Here is a 19,038-nt window from a genome sequence, read left to right on the forward strand (position 1 = left end):
TTTTCTTTGGGTCTGTGTTTGTGTTTGTGGTTGGTTTTGTGTTTGGATTTGGTTTGTTTTCGTTTGCTTTTTCGTTTTTTTTTTCTTTGTGTTCGTATTGGTGTTTGTGGTTGTGGTTGGGTTTATTATTATGTTTTTGTTTTCGTTTGCTTCTTTGTTTGTTTTTTCTTTGTGTTTGTATTGGTGTTTGTGGTTGTGGTTGGGTTTGTTGTTAGGTTTTTGTTTTCGTTTGTATTTGTAATTGTGTTAGCGTTATGTTTGCGTTTTGTTGTTTTGGTTGGTTGTGGTTTGGGTGGGCAATGCCGGGTTTATGATGATTACTAAACACACAGGTAATGGTCTTTAACAGAAAGGTTTTTCACAGAAGCCAGAGCAGGGCCTGGCCGGGACGGCTAGTAGATAATAAAGTGACCCACGCTTTTCTTTATAGTTATTAAAACAGTAGTGTGTTATGATATATTTAACGAAAAACATTTATTTTCTACTTTTTAGTGCATTTCTACATAAAAGCTTGTTAAAAAAAGTTTTTTTTATGAATTAAAAAAAAATTGTGTTGACGAGATTCCTTCCATAGTATTGTTGACATGGAATAAAAACGTGCTTTTTAGATTTAGACCGTAAAAAAAATAAAAAATAAAAACTTAAGCCTAAAATTAATTTAGAAATTTTATGTTTTTAGAATAAATGCTATAAAAGTTGCAAATCCAGAGAACTTGAAAATAATTTGTTGAGTTTAAGGCTAAATTTCTATTTATTTTCATCAAGCCTAAGTTATAACCGGATGTTTCACTTTCGTAAGACAAATATTGATTGGCTGTACAGTAACTTAGTGATCGATAACTATTTGTTTACAAAACTTTGCAGATCAAGTTTTTAAATAACAATGCAAATTTAAAACCCCATGACCTAGTTTTCTATTTTTAGCTTACAATGTGTACAATAAAATTTATGTCGGCCTATCCAATAGCAGGATGCCATTGTTTATGTCGCCATTACACGTGAAAACCAAATTGTTTTTGCTTTTTTTTTAAATTTTTATTTAGTTACCGAAAATATTAAAAACAACAAATACGTCCAATCTTTAGTAAAGTCCGAAAAAAACCAGACAGACAGGATTTTATAACCATATTAATTGTAACTACGCCGTGCAAGATTTTTAAATTAATTTATGCACCTCTCAAATACCTTTGAGACTTTTCTCGCTTGTGTCCATTACCGCAGATACTCCGATATTTAAACATCAAATCCATTCCATCTTTACAATAACTTGTTTGAAACACTCATGTTTATATAACCACATAACATCTAACCAGGTTTTTTTATAAAATATTTTATACCCCATTAAGAGACTATTCACGGCCGCCTCAATTAAACTTAATATCGATGTAGGCCTACAATGTATTTAAGTTACGCTCTAAGTAAACAGTGACCATTCGCAATTTAAAAATAATTCTTAGCGTCATATCCGCTAAAGAAATTCCAAATCGCTCATTTGTATAGCTCTACATAGCACTAGTAGTATGCTATTAAATTTAAGTTTATGTATTACTTGATCATCCATTAAAAATAGTTTTAAAGCTGACTTTTTAAATAATGGTGTAAGTATTACTAGCTTTTAATAATGTTTTCATACACTCAATTGCTACAATAATATAGATCTAGATCTAATTACTTTTATTAAAGAAATAATTAATATCCAGTTATATTTAGAAGTTTATTATCATTACTGCTGTAGCGGAAGCTCAAATTTATTAGAAAAGCTCATTGAATATTTTTAAAATCTTGTAGCCTACGGTGTTAAAATAAATATGGTTTAAAAATTGGACTGTTTATTTTTTGTCGGATTGGATAAATTGATGTTTTTAGTATTTCGGAAAATTTAAAAACATGAAGTCAATAACAATTTAAGTCTTAAAAAGTATATATATATATATATATATATATATATATATATATATATATATATATATATATATATATATATATGAACTTGACTGTTAAATCTAGGTTGATGAAATTTCATATACAAGAATAACATCAAATTTGAAGTTCTGTATCAACTTTTGAGCAATTTCCGGTTACCAGAAGTGGAACTTATTCTATTGATTTATATTTCAGATAGATAGAGTATATTTCATATATAAGTAAAAGATCTAATTCTCAGTTTTCTTTCAAATCTTGAGAAATCTCCGGTGACCGGAAGTAGTACTTTACGCTGTTTCTGATTTCTAAAAAAAAACGCAAATGAATTTATAAAGTACTAATATTCCCCACAATTATACACGCATTGTTTGATGTTAAGTTGATGCGCCAATTGTTTTTTTTCTACGATATTCTATTGTATTTTAAAAAGTTTAAGTATGTAAAAATGGATTAAAAGCATGTCTATATTCCGAGTTGCTATCACCCGTAGGGTTATATAAGAATATTCATGAAAGTTTAGGGGAGATCACTCCAGCTTTATTTATTTATTTATTTTTGTTTCTGAAGTGAGGTTTCTAGAATAGCGGTTACGGAATTCATTACAGCCAATCAATTTTTGCATTACGAAAGTGAAGCTTCAGGTTAAAACTTAAGCTTGATTAAAATAGAAAAATGAAAATAAATTATTTTTCAGTTCTCTGGATTTGCAACTTCTATAATCGTTGATTCTAAAAATATCAAATTTCTGAATTATTTTTAGGCTTAAGTTTTATTTTTTAAAATTATTTTTACTGTCGCTTTGATTGCAAAATTTATAAAAAAACACGTTTTTTTAAATCCATGTTAACAATAATGATGGAAAGATTCTCGTCAACTCGGTAATGTCATAGGGGTCGTCCATAAATGACGTCACGCTTTTCAGCCAATTTTTACCCCTCCCCACCACATCACACATCATCACAAAATGTCAGACCCCCCCCCCCCTAAAATGAAGTCACACTCCCCCCCCCCCCCCTAATTTACAATTTATTCTATGTTTTAAATTTGCTGTGTTTTCATCCCTTTAAAATTACCGCTCGTTGACACAGCATTAATAATGAGCGTGCAGGACCCATTCGTGGCACCAGCAGGTAAACAGTAATACAGTGAGGTAATGTTAAAGTTGAAAGGATTAAATTATTTTAAAATACTTAATGTAAATGTAGGTATTTCTTGTAGACATGACGACACACGTAAGAATAGCAATATATTGAGTATAATATGAAAAAATGGACAGCTTAAACCCCCTAATTGATTTTTAGTAATTAGACTTACTTACCTAGCTTAAATAATGTAGGGTGGGGACAAAATCACAAGAAAAGCCAATTTTTGCTCGCAAGTATTGTATACATTCATTTAAAATAAATTAAGTCTTGAAATTTGATGAAAAACAGACTTGCTCTTGTACAGAGTATAACAAAAACTAACGAAGATATTCAAATAAAACTTTGCACCAACATTATTTATTCCCTTAAGAATATAATGAACTAAAAAAAATTAAGTTGGCATATCAATTTTTTTTTTTTTTTACATTTTAGTCAAAGGGCTGAAAATTAACAAGTGTTGGGTTCAGGGAAAAATTGTTTAAAAAAAATCTATAATAGATACAGCTGTTATTTTAGTTCAATTTGTTCTTCCAACTTTCAGTTAAGTGTGTGCAAAATTTAGTACAAGTATATTGAAAATTGTTGGAGATATGTGTACACAAGAATTATTTTTCTGGGTGGAATTTTCTGGGACAATGGAAAAAAGTATATAATTATGTTTCGTTGAATGGGACGGGGTGTGTGTAGGAGGGAAGCGGAGCCCCCTTATCCCAAGTAGAGTTGCCTGAAAGAAACTCTAAATGCTACTTTTGTCATGAATGGGATTACGTGCATGGTTAAGGGATATGACTATATTTTGTATAAATGCGCGATAACTACGTGAGTGTAGATCAAGCTTAAATCCGATTAAAATCTTGATTCTTGATAAAAATCCGTTTTTAATGTCATTTTTCGTTTCATATTCAATTTGAGGTAAAGTTGGTTGCGTTTAATTTTTGTTTAAAGAAAAGAGACAGCACTATCAACCTAGCGCCCGTTGTATCCTTCCTCAACGGTCCATTTTTGTCGTGTAATAGATTTTTGATAGTAAAGACTCTCCACTAGAGTATTAAATTGCGTGTTTTACTGTTAGCGAAGATGTTGAAAAATGACAAGAAATATTCTCACACTGCCATAAATCTAAGCACATTTTATAGAAATTTTATTAAAAACGATTAAATAATAATATCAGTAACAGGTTATACTTAACCGACCATATCTATATACATTCATATTTCTAAATTTTAGCAAGATCATTAACCGAAGTATTTAAAAAACTACATACAAAAGTATTAATATGGCAATCCTCAATACAAAGTTGTGATGTTTAAGCTTATTCATTCTCCCATGGAGAATTAAAATGTTCCTTCATTTAATACACGGGGACGGAATTGATTTTTTCCCCCGTATGGAATGGGAATTCCCTTTACATCAAGGTCTTCCTCTTCTATCCATTCTACACTCTCACTATTAATTTCATTGGCAATTGTCACTATCAGTTCACGTTGGCGACGTGCAGCAACTCTCATAGGACTGATGCGCTGTAATGGCACAATTGATGATTCCTGTGTGTGAGTTAAGGAATGATTACGCAGCATAACCAATGACGACAAACCCTGTCGCCGATTGAACAGACGGACAATACAAATCATAAGGGATTGTGTGATAAGGATTTGAAGAGCGGGGGAGGATTTCATCCACTTTTATACTTTGAGCAGCAAAAAGAGATGGAAATTTATGTGAAGAGCCATCTGTTGAACGCTCAGGTATTGTTAGTCCACAGCTTGTTTGGGAGACTGGTAAAGGTGGAGGAAGAAATATATCAGTTATTAAGCTGAAATACGAGCTTCTTGTGTTAGAGCAACATTTATCATCCATGATCCCTTCAGTTTATGCCGGGATAAAAATTCAGCCCAACGCCTTGGGAAATCGAGAAGCTGTTTGATAATCCGGCCCAACATACATATCTATCAGATCTGGTAAACATTCCTCATCCACAGCACTTAGTCATGGACTTGAATTTGAAAAATTACTTAATTGCCGCACCTACAAAAATCACATGATCTCGACATTGGAACTGATCGTACAAGTTATTTTTCCTCTAGATCGTTCAACAAGCATGAGCTACCGTCATGAACACCACGATGTAAGGGAGACAAGGGGTGTCATCAAGGGCAAGAGTCGCAGCCCAAAGTATAAATAGCTTTTAAATAAAATATTCTGGAAACGGGGTTTAAATTTTTATTATGACTGCCCTATTCTGTAAACTTCAAAGAATAGCAAGCATTACACTGGTACCCCTGCCGTACCCTCACTAGTTGATATGCTTCCGACCTTTAGTCAAATAACACTATTGACAAATTTGCAAATACGGCAGTCTACTACACAACATACATCGTCAAATAACAGGGCAATTTAATTAGAACAACGATATATTTCACAATCTTTTGACAACTTTTACAATAGTATACATTTTGTTAGAAGTATCGCAACCAATGTAAAAAATTATTTAGTATGTAGTAAGTTTATTTTTCTAAAAACTAAAAAAAAATGCATATTAATCAATTCTTGGAATTAAGACAACGTGACGTCACACTGTCTCTACCCCCCTCCCCCCTCGTCACACATCGTCACAAAAGTCTGAACCCTCCCCCCCCCCCCCCCCAGGTGTCTGACGTCATTTATGGACGACCCTATATTGACGACTCTTTTTACTTTCTCGTATATAAGTATAGAGAAAGTCTTGTAATCGTGCAAAAAAAAAAATCCAGATTTTTACAAATCTCGACGTTTTACACCTCACTGATACGGAAAAACATAATTTTGCAATCTTGTCCGTATGTCTCTGTGTGTGTTTGTGTGTAAACACGATAACTTGAATACCGTTACAGCTAGGTTGATGAAATTTCAAATATAAGTATTTTATCAAAATCGTAGATCCTGATCAACTTTTGAGTGATTTTCGATAAACGGAAGTGGTACTTTTTCTACTTGAATTTTAAAAAAACCTATAACTTGAGTACTATTTCAGATAGATAAATGAAATTTCACATGTAAGTAAACGATCTAATTCTCGACCTTCTGTCAAATTTTGAGTAATTTTCGTAAACCGGAATTACTAATTTACGCTATTTCCGATTTCTCAAAAAACGCACGTAAATTTATAAAGTACTAATAATATCCCGCACTATTATGCTCATTTTATTAGGCGTTCACTTGGTGTGCAATTCTTTTTTTTACGAGATTCCATTCTATTATAAAAAGTTTTAATAATTAAAAATGGATTACAAATATTGTCTATGTCCTGAGTTACCATCCCTCGTAGTTTTATATTAGAATATTTGAGAAAGTTTAGGGGAGATCACTCCCGGTTTATTTACAATCTTTTATTTAACTTTTCTCGTGCTTAGTGCTTTTGTCACATTATTTTTAATTTAGTATCTATTGAATACCTTAACTAGAAATTAGTAACCGACCCACATTTTTCTTTAAATTTGTTTTAATAGCATTTTTAGTGTATACTTATCTAAAAACGTTTTATTAAAAAGTTTTTAATGAATTTGTTTAGACAATTTATTAACGGAGGCCGCCTGTTTTTACGAGATGGGTTTCAAAATTGTTTTTGACAAGAATAAATTTTTATTTTTTCCATTATAGCGGTGAAACAAACAGCATAGAAATAAAACCCTAAAGCCTGAAAATCAATGCTATGAAGTTGCCAATGCAGATATCTTGAAACATTTTGTGTGTGCATTTAATGCTTTATTTATTTTATTTTTATGATAACTTAATTATTAACCGAAGTCTCACTTTCGTAAGACAAAGATTGTTTAGTGACGAAAAAATATAAAAACCATGAAATACATCAAGTAATAAGTAAAGTCCGACAAAAACCTCACAATCTAGTTTTTTAACCACATTTATTTTAAAAGCAGCTCACACGATTTTAAAAATATTTTAGAAACTTATAAACCATTCGTGACTATTTACTGCTGCGTCCGTTTAAAAAGCATCCGTACCTCCGTTTTAGTAATAAACCACCTGTTGTGTACTGATGGGGTCCTGAAAGCTACAGGCCTGTCTTTCTTTTTAATATATCCAGAGGATGCGTAAAAAACGTTTTATGTTGTTTTTTTTAAAAATCCAATCCACGAAAAGAGCTTTAAAATGTTCTATATAATATAAATTCAGAAATCTCATTTGTTAACCTGTTAGTTAGAATAGTTAGAACGAGCCGACCCGCAGCGTATCATATGCCGCTATTTAGTTGTTTTATTTTCTACTTTTCAGTAATTCATAATTTGTGAATTCGACGGTATCAATTCTACCACTGAATCAATAGCGTACACAGGGGGGGGGGGGGGGCAGGGGGAGCGGCCGCTCCCCCTATGGCCATTTTCAGCATAGTGGCGCCTTTTTGGAAATTTTTAAACTCAAAGTTTTAAACATTGATATTTGTTTGAAAAATTATTTTTGGTCGGCACATCTATGTAAATCACAAGATTTATTTTCATGCAGCATTTAAGCATAATAGTAATAGACTAGCAGAGTTTACATTTGCAACAAGTATTAACAGCTGTATCAGTTTGTCATTCTAAAAATAACCATTACGATGCATTGCAATGTTTAAAAAACCTTTAATTTTCAAGAGAAATAATACATTCAATAAAACTGAAATGAACTTATAGAACTTGTATGACCTGGATAAAGTCAAAACCATTTGTTGGAGTACCAAAAAGAAGTGATTTCCGAAAAATGAAAGAAGATTTATCAACAAATCTGAAACCTAAAGGTAATTTGTTTTGTGCGTTGTTATATAAAATAACAAAACAAGTAGTCTATACAGACATTTTTATTATAGAAAATAAATAGCCTATATTTTTAAACCCTGGGAAAAATGCAATATTGAAGTTTGCTTTCTGTGCCACTAACAGTCCAATAACTTTAAATCCTTGCTGCATTGACTGAATATTATAGCAATTAAGGGATATGCGCGGTTTTTTCCTATTTTTTTACAATTTAATATCTAAAGCCTTTTGAATACTTTTATCATGTTTGGCATATGAAAGTAATTATTAAACAGCAAAAAAGGGTTAAAAACAATTTTCGTTGTCACGGAAACCAAAAAAAAAAAAAACATCCGCCATTTTGAATTTTTTGGTACTTTTAAAAATGCTAAGGCTTTTTTATTTATGCACCTATAGCAGTGTTTCTTCCAGACTTTTTTCTCCGGGGGGGCACTTGAAATTTTCGGGGGGGCGGTAGACTTTCTTCGGGGGGCGGACTCTGTTAAAAGTATATATTTTCTATATTAATTATATAAATTTCATTTCGTTCGGGGGTGCGGTAAAAATTTTTCGGGGGGGGGGGGGGGGAAAGCCCCCCCGAAGAGATGCCTGGAAGAAACTCTGATAGCAATCAAATTTAAACTGCTTATATTTCAATTTATATTAAAAATTTTGTCACGAAAACTCTTTGAAATAGCTACGAGTAAGAATTTTACAAAGTCTAAAAAATCGTACCATTTTTAGTGTTTAAAAGTTTCAAAATTTGCATATTAATTACCAAATACTTTTTTTTTATGAAAGCCATCACACTTCCCTCGTGACAAAAGTTGTATTTTTGCATAAAGAACAATTACTGAAAATATGGTGGCGATTGTTTAATAAATAGCAAAGTAGTAGGCTTTTTAGTGTTAAAAACCTTCGAACTGAGAAAAACCGCCAAAAGTAACGAAAAGTAGGTCATGAAAATGCCATATATGTGTAAACTGCAAAGCCAATTGTAAGCTTCAGGTGTTTCCGAGATGATGGAAATTTAGATTATCAAATAAAGGAGAAATCCAGCTTTCCAATGATGCCAAATACAATATGATGACGGATATAAAACTTTTCATAGAGAACGTGTAAGATTGGGAAAAATTGATTATTTTTTAATTAATAGGGTCATAAAAATGGTAATTTAAACACCTAAAAAATGTTTTCTCTTTTTAAAGTTATTATTTTCTTAATACAAAAATGGACAAAGTATCCAAAAGTGCAATCAACCCATCATGACGAAAAAGAAGAAATTTTGTGATTTTTTTTTTGCCGTGCATATCCCCTTAATGGAAAAAAAACAACAGTTTTTAACACTTTACCATAAATAACTCAACTTCAGTTTAAGTCAGCGATGGAAAGAAATTCATAACAAACTTTTAATCACAAGTTTGTAAGTAATAACTAGACTACCCGTTAGCTAGTTAGATAACTGTGGGTTTCGGGGGTCATCCATAAATGACATCACGTCTGTCACTTATCACCACAAAATAACCAGATCCCACATTTAAAAAGACGTAAATTGAAAAGCAAATTAAAATTGACATGATGTGTCTAGAACCCATGCCACCCGCATGAAAGCACATTACTTTATCAACTTAGCTTTCTAGGCTCGTGACGTCATGATACTTTTTGTGCTTCATATTAATAGTTTGAGTCTGTTTAAGAAAGGATTTACGCGAATAGGCCCAAGATCTAGTATCTTTCAAATTAAATTTTATCATAAATTAGCCAATTCCATACCTAAACAAACAAAGATTTATATAAACCAATGAAGGTCTCAAATAGTTTAGTATAGAAACTCATTATTATCTAGATCTAGATAAAGTTATCAAGATTCTACGACTTGTTTGGTTAAGCCGATTTTTTGCCGTATCTCTAAACTCTAACTAGACTTTAGAATCTACATAGATAAATCACTTGTATTCTTGAATTTATTCTGATTTTAAAATGGATTTTATTATTAACTAATTAATTTTGGTTTGATCTTGTTTCTAGAGCTATAAACAACTTCCTTCGACATCTTATCTTTAGTTTAGATTCTAGATTTGTATACTTAAATGAAAAGGACTGTTCAAAATTGATATAAGTGTTGGAACGTAATAAAAATAGCAAACGGACGTATCGTTAAAGCTATAGCCGACAGAAAATTAGATTTAGAACGCGTTAAACGTTGGAATGGGCACTAAAATCTTCGATGGAAGCCGATATTATTGTTGTAAAAAGTAAATAAATCATGTGACGTCACTTTTCACTATAAGTTACGTCATTGTTCTGAACTTTTATAATTAATTGGTTAGTCTACCAATGAATAAATCAATAAATTAATTAACGTCTTTAAATTAATTTGTGATTAACAGTCTGTCTAAAAACAAAAATTGTTCTCTACCTATTTACGTATTGTACAGCTCTACACATAGTGCAGATTCTCTCCTGTAACCAAACGGACAAAAAAAAAATAATAATAAATAAATAAATATTCAAACATGTAAACAAACTTGAGTTTTAGTAATATATAGATGCACCAAAAAGTACAAAATAAATTTTACACTACTATATAAATAATTATAAAGAAAAGAGCGGGACGCTTTAGTATCTATTGCATACCTTTACTACTATTTAGGAAGAGACCCGCGGTTTTTTTATAGTTATTTATTTATAATTTATTTTCTACTTTTTAGTGCATTATTACTTAAAAGCTTGTGATTAAAACGTTTTTTATGATTTTTTTCCAGGTACTTTAAATTTTTACTTTCTCATATATACGTATAGAGAAAGTCTTGTAATCGTGCAAAAAAAAAATCCAGATTTTTGAAAATGTCGACGTTTTACACCTCCCTGAATCGGAAAAACATGTGTGTGTGTGTGTGTGTGTGTGCGTGCGTGCGTGCGTGCGTGCGTGCGTGCGTATATAGAGAAAAATCGCAGCCGCCCGTGGCGCCGCCCTTGCGAAATTAAAAAAGGATTTTTTTTACAGAACCCTTCCCTGCATTGTTCTAATCAACTCCCTCAAAGTCTAATGGCTATCGGATAACGGTGTCACACCAAAATCGACTTATTTTTATAAACCGTATATAGAGAAAAATCGCACCCTCCCGTGGCGCCGCCCTTGCGAAATAAAAAATGTATTTTTTACAGAACCCTTCCCAAGAGTTTTATAATGAACTCCCCAAAGTCTCATGCCTATCGGATAAACGGTGTCACTGCAATTCACTTTTATTATTTATTATATATCGTAAATAGAGAAAAATCGGACCCTCACCTCTCGCGGTGCCCTTGCGAAATTAAAAATTATTTTTTTACAGAACCCTTCCCTAGAGTGGTATAATAAACTCCCCAAAGTCTCATGGCTATCGGATGAACGATGCCAAACCAAAATCGACTTTTATTTTTATATACCGTATATAGAAAAAAAACAAATCGCGTCGTGTCGGGGCACCACCCCTGCAAATTTGGAATATTTTTTTTTCGCAGAAATCTCCCCATGAATATTCTCAACAACTTCCTAAAGTTTCATGTCGATCGTGTGAACGGTGTCACGGCAATTCACTTTTATTATTTTTATATACCGTATATAGAGAAAAATCGCAACCTCCCGTGGCGCCGCCCTTGCGAAATTAAAAATGATTTTTGTACAGAACCCTTCCCTAGAGTGTTCTAATCAACTCCCCAAAGTTTCATGCCTATCGGATAAACAGTGTGAAATCAAAATAGACTTTTATTTTTATATACCGTAAATAGAGAAAAATCGGACCCTCACCTGGCGCCGCCCTTGCGAAATTAAAAATTATTTTTTTACAGAACCCTTCCCTATAGTGGTATAATGAACTCCCCAAAGTCTCATGGCTATCGGATGAACAGTGTGAAATCAAAATAGACTTTTATTTTTATATACCGTATATAGAGAAAAACAAATCGCGCCCTGCCCTGCGAATTTGAAAACCTCCCCAGGAATATTCTCAACAACTTCCCAAAGTTTCACGGCGATGTGATAAGAGGTGTGGTAATGCATAAAAGACACACAGACAGACAGACAGACACACACACAGACACACAGACATACATTGCTTTTTATATATATATATAGATAGTGTAGGGGCATCGTTTAGAGTACTTGTAACCAAAATATTCCCATGCACTGTAAGGGCATCTTTAAAATAATATGCGCGTATTCGGTATACTCATTTTCAAGGACATCCGTCGAGTAATTAAATCATATTTATTTTTATACACTGTAGGGACATCTTTAAAGTAATTATTCGTATATTCATTATAATATATTTTATGAGCATTTACTAATATGCCCACTTCACTTTATAATACATTTTAAAAGCATCCATACAGTAGGCATGCCCATCTTCATTTTATATATTGTAGGGGCATCTTGAAAGTAATTATGCTTATATTCATGTATTACACTCGAAGGACATGCAACAGTAATTACACCAATCATCGTTGTTAACATTGGGGGCATCTCTAAAGCTATTTTTAATGTACTTCTTCATTATTATCCATTTTAAGGGCATCCAAATGGTAATTATGCCCATATTATTATTATAAATTTTAGGGGCATCTTTGGTGAAATATATGGCCATTTGTAGTGTAATAACCCCCCAAACTTTTTTTTTGTTAAATTGTATGGGCAGCCTTCAATCGCGTAGCTAGGATTTTCGGGCCCCTATGCAAAAATTAACAATGTAAATAATTTTAGTCTCCCGCCCTCCCCCCACACTGAATGCCACTCCCTGTACACTAAGAAAGGACTTGGGGCCTTTTTTTAAATTAAATTATTTCTACAGTAAAAAAAATTAATTTATTTTTTAAAAATTATTTATATAAAATAAATATCAAAATTCCAATGTAAAAGTTTTAACTTTTTAAAAGAAGGAAAATGGCCCCTATTTGCCTTGGGCCCCTATGCCTTGCTTACTCTAGCTTTACGGTAGCTACGCCACTGGCAGCCATTTGTATATATTTATTTTCATGCATTATATAAGCATACTTAAGAATAAGAATGCCCATATTGTTTTTGATACACTGTAGCGACAATTTCAAGAATACGAATCAACTTATTGTTTTCGATACATTGTAATGATATCATTCAGAATAATTGCGCCCATATTGATTTTTACAAATAGGAGGAGCATGCTTTAAGTAGTGTTAAAGTTAAAGTATTTTAACTCTGAGTAGAGCTTTCTTTAAAGTAATTGGGGGCACATACAGAGCCAGTTTTATTTCAGTTAATAGTAGAGCTATCTATAGAGTTATTGAACCCATAATGATGTAATGAAATGTGGGGGATGCGGTGTTGGTTTTTAGGCCATGGAAGCCGTTAGTGGATTATCCCCCACCTGAACTAGATGGGCGTTTCCAGGGTGTTAAATTTGGGAAGGCACGTCCAAGTTGTAGGGAGGGTCTGACATAGCATAGTGGATTTTTAAACACAGTCCGATGTAGAAGTGTTTTTTTTTTAGGGCTGGCAGCTTTAGCCAACCAAGGTACACTTCTGTTATATTCAAGGTTAAGATAGTTTGAGAGTATCTAGCATCACCCAACTCTTTGAAGAGTTGACGTTTTGACCAAGTGGTTTAGGGAAAAAAATCTGAAACATCTCTAGTTCAATGCACACTCTCACCTGTATTAGTTACACTACAGGAAATCCTAAACAGGCCAAGAGAGAAACATCCCATAAATAAAGGCGTATCTAACGCCTTAATTGTAGACACAGACAACGTTTTTGTCCCTGCGGTCCCGGGTGGTAATACAAAACCGGAAGAGACTCTTTTGTAGTGCATCACAGCCCCCCCGCCTCTCCACTTTGACACGTCCCGCAATTGTCTCCCCCCTTTCCAACCCCCCCCCCCCCCCCCCCCCAGTTCCAACCATTCATTCCTTTTGGGTTTAGCTGGCTGTAGTCAACGTTTTCATCTTAATTAAGATAAGTACAATTTTTTAAAAATGCTTTTCTATGTATATTAACGTCCAATACAACTTATTTGTTTATATATATATATATATATATATATATATATATATATATATATATATATATATATATATATATATATATATATATAAACAAATAAGTTGTATTTATGGGGGCATCTTCCGCTTGAGTTTGCCCCGGGCATCTACTTAGGTCTGCACGCCACTGTGTCCGATTGCATTGTTATTGGGTCTTGACCCACGTGCTAATTGTGAAACAAATATGTCAGAGCTTGAAATTTCGCTCCGCAGTTTCGATTTATTATGGCGACAGAATGACGACCGACGATAGAGGAAGCAAGTTAATAAAAAGCTTCTAATAAAAACTAATTACACGTAACTTTCAGATATCAACATAAAACATTTGAACGCCCACAGAGTCAAAATAAATAAATAAACATATACCTCCACTGCAATTTCGGTTCACCGTGATCTACGGCCTCGTCCTCAGTCGGAAACACATATAAAAGACGATAAAGCATCGTCTGGTCACTTGTAAACCCCTTAACTGAAAGAAGAATCCATACCAGAAGGAAATTCACAACCATTCTCAAGACTCGCGTCATAAAAAGGAATAATTCTTTCACCCGCTTACATATACGTCATTTTTGTTTTCTAAAACAAATAAATTAAATGTTTATTTTTTTGTTAATTAAAAAATTTCATGTCTCAAGTTTTACGTAATTAAAATCTTTTAATGAAACCTCTATTCTTGAAATTATATTTCAGCCTTACATCGGGGCAGTTTGCTTTATTAAACCATATTTTGGACAATTTAGCCATAAGTATGTTGAAATATTATACTTATATGTACGTGGTTGTAAAAAAACAATTGAGTGGTATTAATTCAAAACTACATTGTTCACAGAAATTTTAATTGAGGCACTGTATTGGACCGCTGATCATTACTTAAAGTAAGTTGAATTTTATAGCAAGTGAATTCAATTAATAAAATTCAATTTTGTCGATAAACTGGGGGTATACTGGAGGTCTGTGGTTTTCCTTAAATCAACTTTTAAACGGCTCCAAGCGGGTGGGGGAGGGTTATCCGGCGGACCCGGTGCAAAATAGGCCCCTTATTAATGTGTGTTGTGGCGCCTAGATTAGTTATGAGAGCGACATATTTTACTATCGATACAGTGACTTACTGTAACGGATGACTAAACTGAACGAGTGCGTCCGGCAGCAAACCGACAGTGGAACACGTTTGGACGCCCCGACTTTTCCAACGGCTTGGAATCCAGAATCCGCTAGTTAGGCGTCAAAGGAGGGTAGGAGCAATATGGCGCCTACATTCGTTTAATGAGCGGGCTACTACAATATTGATAACTAAATTGAGTCCAAGTCGTCATATGGCGCCGCGGCAGTAATGTATGTTGAGCGTCCGGATGTTACCACCTGTGGCAGAAGCATTGCTAGAGGAGGGGATCCTAACCGGGTAGAAAAAATATATTAAAAGCTCATTTTAAGCTGCATTACTGAATATCCAAAATCGAGGTTAAGACTATAGACTGCTACTTTACGTGCTTTTATGACTTTTCTACATAAATTGTGCGACAGTATAATAAAACAAGAAAACGTGACTGGTAAAAAGCACCCCGACATTTCCAAATCATTGGTGGGTCGGAAAAATGATAGTTCACCCCGGGCGCCTCTGGCCTGGGGTCCACTATCTACTTTTGTTTCCATTTACTATATAATGCGCTTATATTTTTTTTCTAATTCTCTGATACAATGAGCATCCATCGTTACAGTCGTCCAATCACAACATAGAAGCCACGAAAAGAGGTCAAGCGTCTAAAAAACACTAATTGCATTAAATTTTACCACAATGAAGTGTCCCCAAATCTTCTTTGTTCCTAGAACGCAGAAATACTGCTGATGCATCAGATGGTCGCCGCGTGTTTCTTCGTCGACTTCTCTTGCGTTCTTCTAGGGCGTTTCAACCTTACTGCCTGTCTGGTGATTCTCCCACATATCTAATTAAGCTTTGGTGTGATTCTGTCTTCTCCGGGGGTGATGTGGTTTCTCATAGAAAATCACGTTTGTATTTATTCTACTGTTGGTGGGTCGGTCCTCCATAGTGTAATATGTAGGCTATTTCCTATCTTGGTTGCGTTTAGTATTTTAACTTCCTTTAGTTTTTTTTAACTCATCCATCTTAAATTATAATATCACCTGTAGTTTGGTTTGGAAACCATTCTTTTGTTCTTTTCTCTTTATATATGCATATATTCCTATACATTTCTATATCGCTTACTAGATATTCTATTTTCTCTTTTTCTTCTTCTTCTTTGTTCTTAAATAACGGTATTTCCTCCAGCACAGTTAAATAAGAAATTACGTGGCAACACTTTATGCGCCATATGGTCTGTTGACTCCGATTTCAGCTTGCTTTTTTATCTTGACTAGCGTATATAAGTTTTTTCCACCAAGAACAACCTATATGGAAGAAGTTTGATTTTGAAGTTTTCTTTCCTAAATAGGTCGCTGTCTCCAACTAACGAGCCTCAACTGCCCGAGAATCCGAACTACCGAGACAGATAAACATATTCGATTGTTTTATGAGGAATCAAAATGCAACCCAAAACAAATTTTCTAAAAATGTCTATCCTCTTTAGAGTATATTTGTTTTTACATAACTGATTCATACATGTTTCATTTTTATCTACAATTTATATCAATTTAATTTTAGAATATTCGACGTCCCCATCGGAACCGCTATGATTGGAGACCAAATTGCAAGGTTGTTAGCATTCATATCCACTTTTTCATCAAGGTAGAGGGTAGTTGGGGTTGGGGTAAGGGTGGGTGTGTGGTTTTAATCCATCAAGAACCACTTGTTACCCTTATGGTTGTTTCACATACGGGTGTAATATTGATCTTACCTATTTACTCACTTATCGTAAAATAGACAATAGTTTATTGTGATAAGCAATTTTTATAATATTATCGTAAAAATATTTTAAGTTCGTTTTATCACAGTCCGCTTTGGGTTGTGTTTTGTGAAGTGCCGTTTTAGATCTGGCAAAAACTAAATGGACCACGATGCAACTTATTTTAAACTGAATGCCGATACATATTTTTCCAGTGTTATAAACAGTCGTCACGACGATTATCCCTTACAAACTTTAGTGGTAACTCAGTCAGGATGGAGGACACATTCAATATTAAATCCTGACGAAATACCTATTCGGAAAATAATCAAGCCAGGGGGGTTACCAGTCTCTCTATTTTTAGGCTCTTTGGGATTGCCAGGGTATGTATTCTATTTATGTATATAAAGTTATATAAGTTAGGATCAATCTAAGTACAAGAGAGCCATATCCATATTATTTTCTATCCTACGCTTAACGTTGTTCTCATTATTGTGAATTATGTCTGCTTATGTGAGTAAAAAGCGAAACGGAAGCAATTTAATCAGTTAAGTACTTTTACTTGCTTTGGAAACATTTTACAGACACTTTTGATATTGCGAGTTCTGCATCGGTTTTGTTTATTATTATTATGCAGTTGTTATTCTTATTGCAGGTTATGTGCTTATTTTGGCCTTTTTGAAATCTGTCAAATTAAAGCCGGAGAAACTTTACTAATAAATGCAGCATCTAGTGCTGTTTCAAACGTCGCGGGGCAGATTGCAAAAATCAAAGTAAGCGTAATTTTTGTTTGTATTTAGGTTAAAGTTAAAATATAGGGCTAAGGAGAAGGTTAGTACCTTTGATGTCCGGCCAGCTGCATCTTTAGATGAAAGCATTCACTGGTCTCCTTCCATCACCTAAATCTCACATATGTGGCTCCAAGTGCCATACCCCGGCAAATAGTATCAGCTAACGGACCAAACCATGTGACGGGGTGGTGGTAACAATGCAAAATCGGGTTAGGGTTCTAGTTCAACGTAATCGCAGGGCAGAAGAGAACGCATGTGAAATACAATAAGCATGAATTCATGGCCGACACAAGCCACCTAAGGGGAGGCATATGGCTTCGTCATGCGAAACTTAGCATGAAATAAATTCATAACCGGCTTCACTAAAAGAAACAACAGAATATGTGTACAGTGTTATTGTAACTCTGTGGAATGATATGTAAACATACAGGTGAAACCCCCACACAGGAATGTCACACAATATACTGCAGTGGAGAGACACAAACAAGGAGTATTTTTATCCGCAAATGATCAAGCAGATTAATCCAAAATCTCTTCAGATTTTTGTCTTTTGCCATCCCCATCATACAGATTGATAAACAATGGCGATGCTAAAATAAAACAATTCTGCAAACAACTTCAGGTGTTATTTGACAAAATACCTTGTTGATACCAAAAGGATCACAATTGGAGTTTTTTCCCAGCATATTATATATATATATATATATATATATATATATATATATATATATATATATATATATATATATATATATATATATATATATATATATCGTGGGGCGTCAAAACGGCCAATGACAAAACGACCCCGTCAAAACGACCCCGACAAAACGGCCCCGTCAAAACGACCCCGTCAAATCGGTCCCGTCAAAAGGGTCAGCGACATATGGACCCCGTCATATAGGCTCCCGACAAATAGGCTCCCGTCATTTAGGCTACCGACAAATAGGCTCCCGTTATATAGGCTCCCGACAAAGGGGCTCCAGTCAATAAGGCTCCTGACAAATAGGCTCCCGTCATTTAGCCTCCCGACATATAGGCTCCCGTCATTTAGTTTTTTCCACAAAACGGCCCCCGTCATTACGACTCCCGACAAATAGGCTCCCGCCATTTATTTTCTCCACAAAACGACCCCCGTCATTACGACTCCCGACAAATAGGCTAGCGTCATTTTGGATCACGACAAAAAGGCTCCTGTCAATTTGGCTCCAGACAAAAGGACCACTGACAATACCGTTTCTGTAGAGACTAATTCTCCCGGCAAAGAGGTCTCATTGAATATGACACCTGCCAGTGGGACCCCTTCATCAACATTCTTTAGAGTTAGCTTATCCAACACTCTTATGTAATGCAACCAGGGGCGGAACTACAGTGCCGCCAGACCCCGCAATGCGGGGGGGGGGGGGGGGCAAGCCCTTTAGGCGACCATAATTAAAAAAATGTATAGTTAAAAAATATAATTTTCTTGCATTTTTAACTTGATGGTTGTTATGTAAAAAGATTACTATAGCTGCGATTGGAT

At 34.2% G+C, this 19,038-nt stretch overlaps 1 protein-coding gene across 1 annotated transcript; it reads left to right on the forward strand.

Moving 5' to 3' along the window:
• Positions 1–1,518: 1,518 nt before the first annotated feature.
• Positions 1,519–18,039, forward strand: LOC131932874 (prostaglandin reductase 1). The gene is made up of 7 exons (XM_059289780.1): positions 1,519–1,598; positions 7,736–7,839; positions 14,718–14,763; positions 16,545–16,595; positions 16,941–17,108; positions 17,381–17,504; positions 17,947–18,039. Exons 1-7 carry the CDS (start codon positions 1,594–1,596, stop codon positions 18,037–18,039), a joined length of 591 nt encoding a protein of 196 aa, XP_059145763.1. The 5' UTR covers positions 1,519–1,593.
• Positions 18,040–19,038: the final 999 nt, after the last annotated feature.

Source organism: Physella acuta, unplaced genomic scaffold (assembly GCF_028476545.2).
Source record: "Physella acuta isolate Inbredline_101_S28 unplaced genomic scaffold, ASM2847654v3 ptg002302l, whole genome shotgun sequence".
Lineage (NCBI taxonomy): Eukaryota > Metazoa > Mollusca > Gastropoda > Physidae > Physella > Physella acuta.

Coding starts and splice junctions, on each gene's coding strand:
- LOC131932874 (XM_059289780.1), top strand. Junction 14,764..16,544: donor ACCGCTGATCATTACTTAAA/GTAAGTTGAATT, acceptor ATTTAATTTTAG/AATATTCGACGTCCCCATCG. Junction 17,505..17,946: donor TTGCAAAAATCAAAGTAAGC/GTAATTTTTGTT, acceptor GTAAACATACAG/GTGAAACCCCCACACAGGAA.